Source organism: Phoxinus phoxinus (genome assembly GCF_949152265.1).
Source record: "Phoxinus phoxinus genome assembly, chromosome: 14".
Taxonomy (NCBI): domain Eukaryota; kingdom Metazoa; phylum Chordata; class Actinopteri; order Cypriniformes; family Leuciscidae; genus Phoxinus; species Phoxinus phoxinus.
The window spans coordinates 32,121,597-32,140,638 of NC_136889.1; the positions used below are offsets into that span (position 1 = coordinate 32,121,597).

Here is a 19,042-nt window from a genome sequence, read left to right on the forward strand (position 1 = left end):
CATGTCAAACTGTGATATTGCGTAGTCGATGAGCAAGGCAATCATGGGACGCAAGTGTTTGTATTCGTCGTCCAATAGTTCAAGTGCGTTGCATATCTTTCCCCGCGATGCTGCCAGGGCGAGACTCTGGATCCGGGCGGTTGGTTGGACATCCACCATGGACACATCTGTTGCAAATTTAGACGTTTATGAATAAAAACGTTATGCTAATTTCAGGTCGGACTTTTGCCTGCAGAAGGGTTTTTGTTCTTCTCTGATTAGTTACCTACCATTCTGACACTTCTCCCATCCGCGCGACCTCCGGTTAGTCCATGTTTTCCTCCACAGTCACGACAGTGGGTAATGGTTCAAATAGATAGGGCAGAGGACCTGCACCACCATCTATTATGTCTCTATTATGTCTCCATCATCTAACCCCCTGATCCCTAAACCTACCCATCTCCACCCCCTGATCCCTAAACGCACCCATCTCCACCCCCTGATCCCTAAACGCACCCATCTCCACCCCCTGATCCCTAAACCTACCCATCTCCACCCCCTGATCCCTAAACCTACCCATCTCCACCCCCTGATCCCTAAACCCACCCATCTCCACCCCTGATCCCTAAACCCACCCATCTCCACCCCTGATCCCTAAACCCACCCATCTCCACCCCCTGATCCCTAAACCTACCCATCTCCACCCCTGATCCCTAAACCTACCCATCTCCCCCCCCTGATCCCTAAACCTACCCATCTCCACCCCTGATCCCTAAACCTACCCATCTCCACCCCCTGATCCCTAAACCCACCCATCTCCACCCCTGATCCCTAAACCTACCCATCTCCAACCCCTGATCCCTAAACCCACCCATCTCCACCCCTGATCCCTAAACCTACCCATCTCCACCCCTGATCCCTAAACCTACCCATCTCCACCCCTGATCCCTAAACCTACCCATCTCCACCCCTGATCCCTAAACCTACCCATCTCCACCCCTGATCCCTAAACCCACCCATCTCCACCCCTGATCCCTAAACCCACCCATCTCCACCCCTGATCCCTAAACCCACCCATCTCCACCCCTGATCCCTAAACATACCCATCTCCACCCCCTGATCCCTAAACACACCCATCTCCACCCCTGATCCCTAAACCCACCCATCTCCACCCCTGATCCCTAAACCCACCCATCTCCACCCCCTGATCCCTAAACCTACCCATCTCCACCCCTGATCCCTAAACCTACCCATCTCCACCCCTGATCCCTAAACCCACCCATCTCCACCCCTGATCCCTAAACCCACCCATCTCCACCCCCTGATCCCTAAACCCACCCATCTCCACCCCTGATCCCTAAACCCACCCATCTCCACCCCTGATCCCTAAACATACCCATCTCCACCCCCTGATCCCTAAACCCACCCATCTCCACCCCTGATCCCTAAACCCACCCATCTCCACCCCTGATCCCTAAACCCACCCATCTCCACCCCCTGATCCCTAAACCTACCCATCTCCACCCCTGATCCCTAAACCTACCCATCTCCACCCCTGATCCCTAAACCTACCCATCACCACCCCTGATCCCTGAACCTACCCATCTCCACCCCTGATCCCTAAACCTACCCATCTCCACCCCTGATCCCTAAACCTACCCATCTCCACCCCCTGATCCCTAAACCCACCCATCTCCACCCCTGATCCCTAAACCTACCCATCTCCACCCCCTGATCCCTAAACCTACCCATCTCCACCCCCTGATCCCTAAACCCACCCATCTCCACCCCTGATCCCTAAACCTACCCATCTCCACCCCTGATCCCTAAACCTACCCATCTCCACCCCTGATCCCTAAACCTACCCATCTCCACCCCTGATCCCTAAACCCACCCATCTCCACCCCTGATCCCTAAACCCACCCATCTCCACCCCTGATCCCTAAACCCACCCATCTCCACCCCCTGATCCCTAAACCCACCCATCTCCACCCCTGATCCCTAAACCCACCCATCTCCACCCCTTAGATCTGGATCATTTCCACCCCCTGGATCTCGTGTACTCCAGTGAGGTGCTACTGATTGTTCCCCCCCCCCTAACAGATATATTGATGTTTTCATACATTGTCTTCTGCAGGTACGGAAGCACGTGAACGACCTGTATGAGGATCTGCGAGATGGACATAACCTGATCTCCCTTCTGGAGGTGTTGTCCGGCGAGACACTGGTGAGTATTGCTCAATGATCACTGAAACTGAAACACAGTCTTGAAGCGGAATTCTTGAACACGCAGTCACCGTAGATTCACCATCCACACCAGTCCACATCTGTGTGTGTGTGTGTGTGTTACTAATCCAGCAGGCCGATTAAATGTGCGCTCACACACTGAAAAGCTTTGCTAAAAGTGACGTAACCAGTTCCTGCACACTCATGCTTTACAGCAGCTAAAACATCTGTGTTAATCGTGTAATATGTGAACATGCTTTTGCATATTTACACACTAGTGTACAACAAACCTTTCATATTCACACTATTATAGCAGTTCTACATTCATTCAGGTCCAGTTGTGTATTGTGTTACAATACATTCAATGTCAGCTTTGGAGGAATTCTCATTCAGCATCAGATGTGCTGTACAGTACACTAGCACATTATATTTGACACGTCCGGGATTGTGTGTAATATATTTTTAAGACCTCATGAAATAATTTTGTGGCTTTTGGTCAATGCCTGTTAGCTGGCAAAGACAGTATGCTGGTATAGCCATATTTTACTGGGCTGCGACTTAAAACAAACAAACAAACAAACAAACAAACAAACAAACAAACAAACAAACAAAAAAACGCTTCAACAAGTCCATCACTAACTTCCTGTCTAATTGTAAATACTCTGTCACAACAGGAAGAAATATTGTATTCGACCCGTTTAATGGGGGCATTAAAACACAGGGACAGCAGAATGTCAAACAACTGGGTCAGTGCCTAATATAAGATTAATGCCAGAACACGTCACAAGAAACCTTCACGAGAGCATCAGCGTTCTTACGTGGGGTCAGCAGTCTGGGAGATTTGTGAAGAAGTGTACAGGCTGTTCAACTCACGGGTTAGTCATGTATCAAAAGTTTACAAGCACACAGTTCAAGTCATCGGAAACTCGGAAGCTTAAAAAACAAACACACATTGCTTCGAGTTCTTCCATTTTAGAAAAAAGTTTCACAATTATTTATCTAGCAGAAAGTGTTTTTATAACCATCAGCAATTAATCCTAAGGAAAACAATGCAAGTAATAATTAATTGTGATAATAATAATTCTGATTGTGTGTTGAATATTATAGTTCAGTTAAGTTTGCATTGAGCTTTGCCCATATTATTCTTTTTATATTTTATTAGTTTGTTTACTGTTAGTTTTCTTCATCTTATTATTATTCTTGAGAGAAAGTCTTTGACAGGCTATAGAACTGTTCGGTCGAAACACATGAAAATTGGCACATAGATAGAGGAGAGTCTAAACTTTAACCATGACAAATTTTGAGTTTCTATCTTTCTTCTAGCGCCACCAATGGGCCAAAGATGCACTAATAACTTTTGAACACTAAGGCCTAGAAACAAAATGCTTTCCCCCCTACGGATCCAGAGCATGCCATGTTTACAACTACCTCCCCCCTAAAAAAAAGTCCAACATTTTAATTTGAACAAATTTTGACCAACTTTCCCAAAATGTTGCTTAGATGATTGTGAGGCTGAGCCAAAAACAAATATCACTTTTTTGCAATATACGAAACCGTTCCTGACAAATTGTCTTACAAATTTGATGACAAACGCGCCAAAGTGGGCGTGAGCCTGTATCTCTGCACCGCTCTGGCTTTTTGGGACGAAACTTTGTACCGGTCATCACAAGCATGACTTGTACTTGCACAGTTTAGGAGCAGTGCCTCCTACTAGTCAAGTGATATAAACACTGGCTATGTTTTCTTATAACTTCTAAACAGTTCGACCAAAAGTCATGATATTAATTGATATAATCAAAACTTGGTATGTGTCTTCGGCACTAGTCCCTGAAATCACCTGTCAAATTTTGGGTTGGTGCCATCTAGTGGTCAAAAAATAACCAGTAATAAGTGTTTATCAATAAGTTGCAATAATAATTTTATAGTTAAGCAATAAGTTGCAATAATAATTTTTTTGAATTTCATCAGATGGGTATAAATCTAACCTCTTTTTATTCCGTTGGTCCTACAGAATATGATGGAATATGTTTTCCCAACAGCCAAAAAGGATCACCATAATTGTACAACCAATCAGAATTCAGCCCAACTTTGGCTCAGCCCAGTAATTGTTGCTTGCAGCTATATTATTATTATTATTTTATTTTTTACATTTGATTAGTTTTAGTCTGGATCAAATGATTGACATTACCCAGAGCATCTTAGAAACCAGAAACTCTGTTAAAACTGAGGGATTGAGTTTAATTTGACTGAGAATTCCTCCAAAAGCTTTTACTGTTAGTCCGGTCATTTTGTGATGTGAGTCTTTAGTTTGGCTGCGGACAGACCTTCTCATCACTGTAGAGAAGTGCCCCCTTTCTTTAGTTGACACCCTGTTTCTTTTCCTCCTTGTCTTCTGTCCTTCTCATTTTCTTCTTCTGTCCATCTCTTATGTGTCCACCTGTGTCTGTGTGTGTGTCCCTCTCTCGTGCTCACGTTCTCACGGTAAGCCAAGGGAGCGTGATTTTCTGAAGACGTTACGGTTGGTGAGTGCGGCTGACGCATGCACGGTTGAGCGGCATGGACGTGACCACGATGATGATGATGATGATGAGGATAAGGGGGTATGTGTGGACAGACACGTGTCCTCCTGCCCCCTCAGTAACAGGACTAATGTAGCGAGTGCTGTGATATTAACTGGAGTGCTGAACCCAGAGAAGCTCGGCTTCTCATCAGTGGACTGTAGGCATCTAGAACTTTCCCCATATTTACAAATCTACCCGACAGTTAGGTTGAAGCCACAGGGATGGGTAAATATCATGTTCATAATCACTAAATATTGCCTTCTGGGGTTTCTGTGGAGAGCTCTAGAATGCCGGCTTGGTCATTTCTCAAGACACAGAAGCTTGAGCTGTGAACTAAAGGCCTGGTTCAAGTTCCTTTCGCTTCAAGAGTGTGTTAAAGACCCCATGAAATCCAAGTTTTGAGTTTGAAGTTTGTGTATACTGCAGTAGTGAACTCCCGAACCTTGGCCCTCTCACCCGCTTAACTCATGGGGAAAAGTAGAGTGAGCGTGAGAGTTATCACCAAAATTAGGAAGACCATATTGTGGTCTTCAGAAAAGAGGACGGGGGTTGAATGCTCAACAGATGCTTGATCAATGCATTAACAACCTTGCAACTATATCTATTGAACTTTGATACATAAATTAATACATTCCATTAAACATTTGGCCCATTAAACGTATGATTTTGGAAAAACGTTACTTATGCAGAATTACAGCAAATGTGCATGGTCGCTTTGTTAGTAAATTTACAGACTGACGAGAAATTCTCGTCAAAAATCAAATCAGTCATGTAACCTATTCGATTTTAAATAACTTATATTATATTAGGCCTGTCGCGATAGTCAATAAATCAATTAATCGCACGATAAAAAAAATGAGCTTGATAATTTTTCCGGCCACGATAATTTCCATTTGCATGCTTGTTTGTTTCCGTCGTCTCTCTCTCTCTACCAAAGAGACTGGATGACAACTCTCGGTTCCTTCAGCCTTGTTTATACTTTCGCCTGGCTCTGCAGCGCGAGTCTCCGCAGACGGCGCGCGCACCTGAAACGGTCGAGGCCTTTATACTTGACGCGCTAGCCGTTGTACTATTCTTTGAAACGACAGGGGGAGACTCAAGTAATTGTCCTCTAAACCATCAGGAATCGTCGAGAAGAAGAAAGATAAACACGTGACAATTTATTTTAGGATACCACCACCAACAAAAATAATCGTGTAAAACCCAGTAAACCCTGAGATTATTACTTGTGACATTATAACAAAATATATGTAGACTAGCCTATATGGGAACATGTATGTATACAACTAAATTAACGATCTCTTAAATATTTTCTAATTTCACTAAACATTTCATTAACTTTTGTGTACATTTGTATTAAATATGGACCTTTATGTTCATTAAAAAGGCGTTTTATGCTATTGTATGCTCATTTTTTAAATGTAAGCAACTAATTTAGACGTGCAAACTGGGTGCTGGTGTGTTGAGAAGTTCGTGCTCGGCCAGATTCGGCTCGAAGTCGTTCATCTTCGGATGCGGAGCCGCGCGCGCTGTTACAAAATCTGCTCGACTGAGAGTCCATTGCTTTTATTATTTTTGGTTGTTTTGTTCATTTATTGTGAATATTTAAAATGTTTTCAGTTTTCAGTGTTAAATAGTCTTTAGAAATAAAAGTTTATTGATCTTTGAAAAGGTGTACCTGCATTATTATGCCATTATCATTATTTTAGATGAAAATGGTCTCAGAGCGACAATATTATCGTTTATCGCAATAATTTCTTGGACAATTTATCGTCCAGCAAAATTTGTTATCGTGACAGGCCTATATTATAATAACTTACCCAAACAGCAAACAATTCCAGCAGGAAAGCTTTAGCGTGGAGATCGCTGCTGTCATCCAGGGGTAGATTTGCTTATAATAACTGGGGTTGAAATGCTTTAAAAACGCTTTGGCTTTCTGCACAAAATAAGCTTGATTTGCTGACTCCAGCTTTTCTTTAAAGTTCATCTTGAAAACGGCATGGATAATAAATTAGCAACGATGTCCTCCTGATTCATTTTTTTATGGTGTTCCCTACAGTGGGGAGAACGCATCATAAACATAACCATATCAAGCCCCACTCATTTACAGGGACAATATGATTGGTCGATTTTCCTGCCATTTCTCTCATTGACTTGCTATTGCTTGGTAACTTCACAGCTGGACCAAAGCGTTAGGCGGATATAATAATAAATTAATCATAAACTTTTGTTGGTCACAAAGCTTATTTTCTGCAATAATCCAAAAGCCAATGGAAAAATCCTATCGAGTTTTTGTCGAGGGAACCAGGGTGATGCGAACTACATAAACTACATCATAATTTGATTCTTTGTTCTTATTTTATTACAATAATTGTTTGAGGACTTTTTACTTACATTAGTTAGCCTAGTATTAGTTTTGCTGTGGTTTTGATATTTGCCATCTGTATTTGTCAAAGCATTTCATGGGGTCCTTTAATGTTCATCATGATTTTAGAAAATGACACATACTCGTCTTTCATCAAAAGTGTAATTTCATGCGATGGAAACCTTTAGGTTTTGATTGATAGAACATTTAGTCATTTCTCACTATTCTGTGAAAGAACACGTGGAACTGATGACAGTCCTTTACTTCCAGACTCGGTTGCACTAAAGCGACGATGAAGTCCTCCATCATCTGCTCATTTCTCCGTACTCTACATTGAGTTTGATAAGCACATCTGAGCTGAACTGAGGCTTTTGTATGTTTGAGCTGGACAGTGGAGATTTTCTCTTTCTTTACACCTGCTTAATTCCCATTTCCTTTGCTTCCCGCATCAGTCTTGGCCCACTCTGCGTCTTTGATCTTGTGTTTGGCTTTGTGTTTCTTCAAGGCTTCATAAAACCTAGTGCAAACCTGTCATGTACATGTGTGAAGTTAGCCAGAAACATCATGTGCTTTAGTCAGGCGTTCAGAGAGGGATTGACGTGCAGTAGTTCTCTCTCTCTCTCCTCCACAGGCAGAGCTTGTGTGTGTCGGTACGGTGAGTGTGTGTGTGTGTGTGTGTGTGTGTGATCATACATGTACTGATGGCTTCTCCTCTCTCTCTCTTCCTCACAGCCGCGAGAGAAGGGTCGCATGCGCTTCCACAGACTCCAGAATGTACAGATCGCACTCGACTATTTAAAAAGACGACAGGTAAGACCAGTGAGGAAAATAATCCACATCAGTAGCGGGGTTCATTATGTTACGCAGTTCGTGGACATTGAGAATTTGAAATGGACAAACCGTGCCACTCAATAATTGATATTCTGGTGACACTTTACAATAAGGTTCATTAGTTAACATGAACTGAGAATGAACAATATTTCTTCAGCATTTATTAACCTTAGTTAATATTAAATCTAACATTTACTAATACATTAATAAAATCAAACTTTGTTAACATTAGTTAATGCACCGTGAACTAACATGAACAAACAATGAACAGCTGTATTTTTATTAACTAACATTAACAAAGATTAACTAATATAGTAACAAATGTATTGCTCATTGTTAGTTCATGTTAGTTAATACATTATCTAATGTTAACTAATGAACCTTATTGTAAGAGTTACCGATATTCTTGATGTTGCTGATGACAGAAGGTATGCTGGTCTGTCTCTAACTGCGCTTGTCAATGTCAAGATGTTTGTGATGGCCAATCAAATCAAAGAAGGCGGGGCTTACTGTTCACAGAAGATGAGTGCGAACACGCTTTAGTTTTAACAGTGAGATGCAAGTACCTCAACATGTAATATCTCACAACCGTTTTACAATAGAAATGTTTAACGACCAAAAGAAAAATCTAGTGATACAAACTACTCAACTCTTCTGTGAAATTTCACCATCTCTAATGATACATGTAATCCATAACTGAACGTGACAAGACAAAAAGTTTTGCATTTTGACATGAGTGTGTGTGTGTGTGTGTGTGTGTGTGTGTGTGTGTGTGTGCGTGCGTGTGTGTGCATATTTTAAAATAAAATATAATTTGTGAGTAAATCGATTACCTCAAAATTATTTAAGGGAATAAAAAAATAAGATTGACACATAAAATAAGTTCTCTAATTATTTAATTCCTTTACACAAAAAGACCAAAGAAATGGCCTTGTCATGCAGATTACCAATGTGATTTGTGATTAAATAAGTTTATATTTTTGCATCTGATTTTCTGCAGCACTTATGTGAAATAGAAAAGTGGAGTCATTTGCAGTCTTCGTAAAGCTATCGAAGTGAAATATCATTTACAAGCAAAACTCACTGCAGTTGTTGGATATATGCTGAATTCTGAGTATCCTGATAATGTAAATTATTGTCAGTAATGCTACTGTAAGTTACATTTGCAATTCAAAATGATGCTAATTTGTTCCACTGAGATATTCAACTGTTTTCCACCAGTGTAATTTCACACGTTTCAACTCAATTATTGTACATTGCATCTAATGTTGCACGTGTGACATAATTGATAGACACAAGTTTCCTCAGGGGTAAACATTCACAAATATTGTTTTTCTATTAATAGTTTTTGATAAACAATGCATTGAGTATATTCACTTTCTAGTTCTATATGTTTATAATAACTATTTCCTTGTACAAAATTGTCAGTCACAATATATATTTTTTTCTCTTCCAAAGAAAACAGATCAAATCTGCAATAGATAATGTGCCGAGAGCCAACACATCTAAATTTGGCCATTTCTAAAAATACAAACCCAAGCAGTTTTACTCAAGATGAGGAAGCAGACTTTGACATCATAAATCATAAATAATCATTTGAGATAGTCTTGCCTTACAATGCCCTTTAGCTGTGACTGTACATAAAATATTGCATGACATCTAATTTTGTAATTGCTTCAATAATCCATACATATATTTCTGTGAAATGTGCACCTGAGAAATCATTGCTCATCCAAGAACAAGTATGGTTAGAGTCGTGGGAAAGCTGTGGAATAGTCATCACTGCAGGCGATTATTATGATACACACATAATCCTCATTCTTTCTTTTTGTTTTCATTATCAGCATCAAAACCAATGAATATTAACGCAATAAGCTACAAGTCATACATAAGTGCGTACCTGTGATTTTATCATGTTCTTTTGCATGATGCAAAATAGTGACTAACTACCTCAATATGTTTAAAGAGTTTTCCAAATCAGTTGCAAATGCAACTAATAATAATATTAATACATAATTAATAATAATAAAAACTGAAATCAGCAATACCAGTCTAACAACTTGGCCCATTTTTGTAGAAAGTTCACTTTAAATGTGGCCATTTCAATCAGAAAATCTAAAACTATGCAATAAATTTACAATCTAATCAAGATTCCTGAAAGATCAGTTCTGTGGTGTAGTGTCCTCTTGTGGCGAGACACTGGCACTGTTACATCACAGTCAGAAGACTTCAGAAGACTTTTGTTATAGATGTATTGCTCTTAGAATTATGTTGACCATAGATTAGTTCTGGAAGACAAATGCATTTTTAATTGCAGTGTTATAAAAGACTTGTTGCCATCAACATGTATTATTAATGTTCAGGGCATATATGTATCTACAGTATGTGTTTGTAAACCATATTGAAAAAATTGTTTAGTAAAGTATAAAAACACTCTTGCATGTACTTCTGTGGACATTACAAATAATACTACATGCCTTCAAGTTAGTTCTGTCAAAACAATGATATATATATATACATACATACAAACGTTCATGTTAGATCCGATTAATCGTGAGTGATTGATTTGACAGCACTACTTCAAGTATTTATTCCCATGATCCCATCTCATTTGCATCTATATTAGAATGAATGAATTAAGCAATTGAATTAGATTTAAATGGCCATGAAATTGAGCAGCAATTTAATTTGACTGAATCCAAAATATAGCCTTGCACATTGTAATATTAATGTGTTTTGGCATTGATGAAAATGTACATTTCATTACAGTTAAATTGCATATGGTTTTGTATAGTTTTGTATTTGTATGGTTTTGAGTCTTTGTGTATAAACATGCATTGATTTAAAACTAAAATGTCTTTATATATGCAGTCATGTGATTCATGTCTTTATTGATGCTTTCAGAGCACTGTAAGATTATATTTATCACTCATCATAACTAATATCATCATAACCCTCGTGTCCTCAGGTGAAGCTGGTGAACATCAGGAATGATGACATAACGGATGGAAACCCAAAACTGACATTGGGATTAATATGGACCATAATTCTGCACTTTCAGGTGAGTCAACTATTTGTGTGTTGTTTATTTGCCAGGTACAGATGTTTGAAGGATGTCCGACCTGTTTATTCCTCACGAGGTGAAACTATGAGGATATGCCAGGAATCAGTTATTGAAATTGTTTTGGCTGTTTTGTCTTAAGTTTCATTTTGTTGCATGACTAGCATTCTTGTAATTGTCTCAGCTCTTTAGATTTACTTGGGAATATGACATACATGCAAAAACTGCTTTCAATCTGCAGTTAATTCTCTGACCACACGAGGTCAGACATGTATTTGCTCGAGGGTGAAATGAGACAAATGTACAGTTTGCTCTGTATTTACTTCACAGTCTGTGATACGTTACCAACATTGCTTTATTCGGCTGCTGTATTTCAGCAGATGCATACAAGACCATATGTTGGCTTGAGAAGGCAAACATGCTGTTATTGTATAAAATCCCTAACATACAAACATCAACATTTTCATTTTTAACCGTAACTCTTGGAGCTTTTAAACTACAACCACCCATAACACCCTAGCAACCATTTAGAAGTGCCTATCAACCACTGAGGAACCACCTAGCAATGTCTTAAACCACTTACAACTTCTTACCAACTGCCTTACAATGTCCTAGAAGTAGAAACCACCCAGAACACCTTTGCAACTGCATAGAAACCAAAACACGCTAATAACACCCTATCAACACCCTCAGAACATCTCAGTAACGGCCTTGTAACTGCCTAGCAACCACCTAGTAATACTTTAAACCACTTACAACATCTTAGCAACTGCTTAACAATGCCCTAGAAAGCACACAGGCACCTTTGCAACTACCTAGCAACACCTTAACAACCACCTAGAACAAATTAGCAACTGCCTATCAACACCCTAGTAAGTTTTGAACCCCCTTGCAACTGCCTAGTAACACCTTAACAACCACATAGAACACCTTAGCAACTGCCTATCAACACCCTAGTTAGTTCTGAACCCTCTTGCAACGGCCTAGTAACACCTCAACAATCACCTAGAACAGCAACTGTCTATCAACATCATAGGAAGTTCTGAACCCCCTTGAAACTGCCTAGTAACACCTTAACAACCACCTAGAACAAATTAGCTAACTGCCTATCAACACCCTAGTAAGTTCTGAACCCCCTTGGAACTGCCTAACACCTTAACAACCCTCAACCATGCACATTTTTGGGACTTGAAGGAGGTGGACCCCATAACTTGACATTATAACCACTGAAAGATCCAAGACATTTTCTAAAATAACTGAAAATGTGTTCGTCTGAAAAATGATTGACATATGCATCTCGAACGGCTTGAGGGTGAGTAAATCATGGGCTTAATATCATTTTTGGCCGAACTATCCCTTTAAGTCATGCAGTGTGAAACCTCCTGTCTCCGATCCATCGTGTTGTGTGCACAAACCAGCATCTGAATGTTATCCAAGATAGTCACGCAGTGTGAAGAACAGTGACCCGACTACTTTGAAAACCGTGCAGTGTGAACTTGGCATTAAAGGTCAAACTGGTTTTCCTGCAGCTATGCGTCTGCAGGTCTGAGCTTGAGAAACCTTCTCCACATCAAACGTACCGAGGCAGAGAGGAGTCCTAGGGGCCGTTCACACAGGACACGCTCCAGCTTTCTGTCTGCGCTGTGAGGATCTTTAACTCTTGCCCTGCCACTCTTTCTGTGTTTCACTGTTATACGGTAGGGGGCGCTGTCACACATCTTCTGAAAGAGTACAGAATCTCCTGACCAAAACACAAGAGAAGAAGATAGCATGTGTAAGCATATGCATTATGTGAAATAACGTGATCATCAACACTAAACCGCATATAAATCAAAACTGTCGAATGTTACTGAATGAAATGTCGACCCAGGACGAGCTTTAGGACTGTGAAGCTTTGGGGGTGCATATGGACTTGATTTACTGTGTTTTGATCATCGTTCTGAATCCGATTCAGATGTAGTCTTTGACAAATACATGATTTGATCAGCTTTTTGCTCAAAATATTGCTTTTTAATGAAACTTACCCACATTCAAGTGTTGATAAAAAAAATAATGCAGGAAGCTAGAATAAAACAGTTTTTTTTTTGTTTAAAAGCAGAGGGTTCTTTCTTTAGATATATTTAATGTTCTGATAATTCTTACATCAAAATATTCTGGTGGCCATGAAATTTGTGAAAATGATCAAAAATACTGGCGGGGAAAGAGTTAATTGTTGGTCAGTGGACACATGCATCAAATGAAGGTCTTTGGTCGTCACATCATAGCTCACAGCTTTTTAAAACCACAGTTTTGTTGAGATGCTGTGTTAAGTTGTTCAAAGTTGTAAACGGCGTCTCTGGGATCCTGTGTTTGGCTTCATTCCCCGGCCAACACGAATGCATCCTGGGGCGAATATCCCCTGCTGATTTTTGAACACACTGTCCCACTTTCACAGCGGCAGGTTATTAATATCCTTGGCTCGGCTGCTCGTTCGATTTGAGAAGATGTAATGAGGGAAGACTGTTAGCCTGTCGCAGAAGTCGACCCGAGTCTCAGTTAAAAACCCAAACATCACAGCTCTTCCTAATTCACATCGCACCTCGTTCTGGTAAACCACGCTGGCCCAGCCTCCCTGACGGCCCTCACTCGGCATAAAAATGCGTTTCTGGGGCATAGCCGAAGAATGTGTTAAATAATGCTTGGGTTCATAAAACTTGCTGACAGGTAGCGTGGGGACGTGCAGAAGCACCTGCCGCTGTCACTCTCACGCGAGCCGTTGGGCATGAAGCCTGTTCCCTCATGATCTGCAGTTGGACGGTACGTACAGTAGAGATGTTTTTGATGGCTCTGCTCAGACATTAGTCTCTCGGGGCTGATTTTTTAACCATGTTAATTTTTTTTTGCCCTCCGGTCTCTTCTTTGGAAGTATCTAGTTTTGAATCGGATTCCGATAAATACAATATCACAATTCACTGTAGATGGTTTGCAGCTCTTTAGGCAATAACGTGTTAGTAAAGATTTTAAAGAACGCAGTTATTCATTTATACAATATCCACAGCTGGCATCTGAATACGGTCTGTTTGAACATGCGATCAAAGGCATTCAGTTCTGACTCAAGCTGGCGTTTGCCATTATGTTGTTTTAGAAGCGTTTGCTTGTCGTTTTTGCCTTATAAACATGCTTTTAAGTCCTTGAATAAAGAGTGTATGTTAGGCCAGTGCGGAATATTGATTTAAATTTTGAGTTTAGATTTGGTGGGAAATTCCAGGTTTGCTTTATTCGTTTGTTCGGTTATGTCATGTCTGCAGAGGAAACATCAGTACATCAGTACAGTACATCATGCTGGGGGCTGAGGAGAATTTGAACTAGTCAGCTTGCTACCATTTAACATGGGCAGTTTTAAACAGCAGCCCTGGCTGACCTTTGGGGAATCACTCATTGTCAAAACAAAAAATCTGTGAAGAGTCTGAGAAGTGAGAAGAGTCTGCAGCCATACAGGGAAAGTGACAGAGCTTGTGCCAAAACAAGATCAGCAGATATAATACTTGCTCACCCTGATGAAACTTCCAGCATACGTAACGGCATGTTTTGCACGCTGGGACCAGCATATGTTGTCTTTTGGGTGCTGGTATGATCCCAGCAAGACCACAACTAAACTCGTGTATGTGTTACATATAATGGTTCTTAGTGTGTGTTTGTAGTTAAAGAACAAGACAATTTTCCAAATTCATTTTAACAAATTATTTACTAAAGAAAATACGCATGTTGCTGGTTACGTGTTTACACCGTATAATCCCCAGTGTTTCTGCCCAGTTGTCATATGGTCCCAATCTATAGGGAGTAAAAGTAACACTGAAGCAAAGGTGAAGTTAGTGAAATAAAGTAGATTAATTCTAAAAGTGATGATTGAGCATTAGTGATGAACACCTGCTGTTAACAAGCAGAATCACTGAAGATAAGAGGAACAGAAAAAAGAGAAGAGATAGACAGAAACACAACAACTACAACTGACTCACAGCCAAAGCCTTAGATGAAATCATCTGCAAATAAAATCAATATCAATTTTGTATGTTTTCATATGGTTGTATGTACAAATGTTGTTGAGGTCTGTTTGAGGCTGCTCGTTCGTTTTGAGATGTTATGAGGGAAGAATGTTAGCTTGTCGCAGAAGTCGACTTGAATCTCGGTTAAAAACCCTAACCATCACAGCTCTTCCTAATTCACATCTCCAGAACGCGAGAATGACACCTTCCCCAGCACTATATCAGCATTAATCAGCACTAACCAACCCAGACCAGCACTATACCAGCATTAACCAGCACTATACCAGCATTAACCAGCCTGGACCAGCCCTATACCAGCATTAACCAGCCTGGACCAGCACTATACCAGCATTAACCAGCCTGGACCAGCACTATATCAGCATTAATCAGCACTATACCAGCATTAACCAGCCTGGACCAGCACTATACCAGCATTAACCAGCCTGGACCAGCACTATATCAGCATTAATCAGCACTATACCAGCATTAACCAGCCTGGACCAGCACTATATCAGCATTAATCAGCACTATACCAGCATTAACCAGCCTGGACCAGCACTATATCAGCATTAATCAGCACTATACCAGCATTAACCAGCCTGGACCAGCACTATACCAGCATTAACCAGCCTGGACCAGCACTATACCAGCATTAACCAGCCTGGACCAGCACTATACCAGCATTAACCAGCCTGGACCAGCACTATATCAGCATTAATCAGCACTATACCAGCATTAACCAGCCTGGACCAGCACTATATCAGCATTAATCAGCACTATACCAGCATTAACCAGCCTGGACTAGCACTATACCAGCATTAACCAGCCTGGACCAGCACTATACCAGCATTAACCAGCCTGGACCAGCACTATACCAGCATTAATCAGCACTATACCAGCATTAACCAGCCTGGACCAGCACTATATCAGCATTAATCAGCACTATACCAGCATTAACCAGCCTGGACCAGCACTATATCAGCATTAACCAGCCTGGACCAGCATTAACCAGCCTGGACCAGCACTATATCAGCATTAACCAGCCTGGACCAGCATTAACCAGCCTGGACCAGCACTATACCAGCATTAATCAGCACTATACCAGCATTAACCAGCCTGGACCAGTACTATATCAGCATTAACCAGCCTGGACCAGCACTATATCAGCATTAACCAGCCTGGACCTGCACTATATCAGCATTAACCAGCCTGGACCTGCACTATACCATACTGTACGTGCTTTATACTATACGCTACAAACAAACTCATAAGCATAGCATTTAAAGAACTTTCCTTCTCGTCAAATGCGTGTGCAGCTTAAATTGCATTTGAGACTTGCTTTCCCTTTTTGTGTATTATAACACCCTTATTTTATAAAGCAGTTTGTAGCTTGTTGCTGCATGGTTACTATACATTTCTAGGAAGTTTCTAGTGATCTGTCCTCAAGTGTGTGTGATGTTATGCTGGTGAGATGTGGCAAAAGTAGCAGCACATTTTGTGTAGGTTCCCTAAAACAATTTAACGCAATAGTAATAGGGATTTTTCCTTAGCTAACACCCTTAATTAACTTTAAATGAATGTTTGTTAAATAATTGTTGTGTAAGCTAATTCTATTTTATAACAATACAACTGAGATGATATAATATACACCCAAGCAAGTTTATATAGCCAATATAAGTTATCATCTTCCATGTCTATGACTGCTGGTTATGTTTGTTTGCTTTAAGTGTTGGACTTGATCCTTTTCAATGCTTTGCTCATGTTTTGAGCTAGATTAAAGAGCAAATAGAGAGCTTTGTTGTGCGGGGCAGCGCAGTTTGCCATGTTGCCGATCCAGCCAGGTTGTCCTGTTATTTTAAAAGGCCACATGACAGGCCATGACTCTCTCAGCCTGGTAAGTCCTATTTGAATGGCTCAACTTGCTGAGCAGAGGTTTCACACGCGGCCCAAAAGCCATCAGGGAACAGATGATAGTCTCTCTCTCTCTCTCTCTCTCTCTCTCTCTCTCTCTCTCTCTCTCTCTCTCTCTCTCTCTCTCTCTCTCTCTCTCTCTCTCTCTCTCTCGCTCTCGCTCTCGCTCTCCCTCTCCAGCCTCCCACCACTGAGGACATTCAGCCTCTGGAAACTCAACACCAGCAGGGATCTGGGGGTGGCTGTGTTTACACATCACATGAGGACGGTGACGTTTCCCCAGCTGTGACAGAGAGCTACCTAGATCTGCGTTAGCTTGTGTCGCCTCGCTCTGTATAGTGTTTGTTCTGGAGGATCAGGGCAAAGGGTGCAGTTTCAAAGGTCACTGAGTCTTCAGTGTGTTGGCAGCATTAGGAGAAAGGGCCGGGCTGTGCAGTGAGCCCGGTGAACGTGCGATACACGAAACAGAAGTTTGTCTGGAGCGTCTTGGTCCTCTACCGAGTCTCCGAGGGATTCACATCATCCGCACTTCTCTGGATATTGGACTACTGCTGATTTGTCTGGCATCACCTTCATACATAAATACTTGCTGGGGAAACGATGGCTGCTAATTCCTGGGATAATAAACTCTTGAACTTGCTGAACTTGTTTAAAGCTGGCTGGAAGGAATGAATCTTTCTTAATGGGCAGCCTTATTAGCATGAGCAACCGCCATGGGTAATATGTGTGGATGCGTGAGGGACTCTAAGGAGGAGTGTTATGTCGATCCCACGAAAGCCCCGATCAGCCCCGCACCAAAGGAGCTCAGTGGACGCCGATACTTTCAAAGGAGGAAAAAGAGAAAAGCATCTGATTTTAATGCCACTGACTCTTTAAGAAGCCATGGAAGCTGTAAGACTGATGACCTGGATTATGCCACATCTGGCGTTAATTCTCTCAACCTGGTCGGTACATTGAACTCCGAGCAAGACGAGTTTTCAAGGCCCAGGCAACACAGTATCAGCCATGGCGTCTACGTTGGAGAAGTCCCAGTCCTCAGAGGTAAAACTGGTAGAAAGCCAGGTATTTATCAGATAAATAAGGACAAAAGCAGGCCCACTGCCGAGCATAATCTCCACGGGGTCACCAAGAGCTCCGGAAGCATCACCACAAAGGACAGGCTTGTGGAAAAGAAACTTTTGCGGAGACAATTGAGGAGGGCGGCTAGTTTCGGAGCGGTGGAGCATATGCTCCAGACACTGAGAGAGAAAGGCTCCTCGGAGAGGAGCAGTGTAGATCGTCAGCTGGAAAACATGGAAGGGTTCTCCAGAATTATATGGGACACTCAAGTGCACAGGAAGCGGAGGAGGGCCCACACTTGCTCGGGAGATTTAGTCTCCCAGGCTTCTTTGGATACTGTCCAACAAGGTCTTAGACTTGGTTCTACTAAACGCCAGGAGGTAATATCAGCATCTGTCAACATTTGAGATGCCATTTATGATGCAATGACACGATGCACATGACGTTACTTAAAACAATGATGTCCATTGCACGTCATACACTGTTTTTTTGTGATATACAGTATGCTGCATTTACACCAGGTCTTCGTTGCTATAATTATTAGATGACAACCTGGAACATTCAACTCTGAGGCTACGTCTACATCAATCCGGATAGATATGAAAACTGAGTTTTCATTACAAAACGTTCTCTGTCCACATTAGCGTTTTCAAGCATTTTCCAAAAGTTTTTCATCCACACTGAAACGTTGGAAAATACGCCTAAATAAATTCACCTTACAGCGCATGCGTAACCCTCATAAAAGCTCACTGAGATGATACAGACATAATCAAGTTATCACACAATTATTCTGGCAGAATCATTTTATTTAGCAAAGTATCTCCGCTTTCACTCAATCGTCCAGGTTGCGCTCACTCGCCATTATATGTCTGGTGTAAAACGCTAAATCTCCTCTCATGTCTCATGTCATGCAAATGTGAGTGAATTTTCTGTCATCTTTGCAGGACTGTGACATAATTAGTTACATTTATATAGCGCTTTATCTGAGACCTCAAAGCGCTTTACATACTGTAGTAGGAGGGAATCT

General features: G+C 41.3%; 1 protein-coding gene across 6 annotated transcripts in view; it reads left to right on the top strand.

Moving 5' to 3' along the window:
• dst (dystonin) overlaps nucleotides 1–19,042 on the top strand; it is a 223,074-nt gene that overhangs the window by 69,150 nt on the left and 134,882 nt on the right. For 3 of the 6 annotated variants that reach the window (XM_079634661.1, XM_079634663.1, XM_079634665.1), the window contains 4 exons: nucleotides 2,117–2,206; nucleotides 4,692–4,727; nucleotides 7,864–7,941; nucleotides 10,931–11,023. In XM_079634661.1, coding sequence (XP_079490787.1) covers nucleotides 2,117–2,206; nucleotides 4,692–4,727; nucleotides 7,864–7,941; nucleotides 10,931–11,023 — 297 coding nt within the window. Of the gene's footprint in view, nucleotides 1–2,116; nucleotides 2,207–4,691; nucleotides 4,728–7,863; nucleotides 7,942–10,930; nucleotides 11,024–17,386; nucleotides 18,396–19,042 lie in introns of those variants that run through there. The other 3 variants (XM_079634664.1, XM_079634666.1, XM_079634662.1) reach the window with 2 other exon arrangements.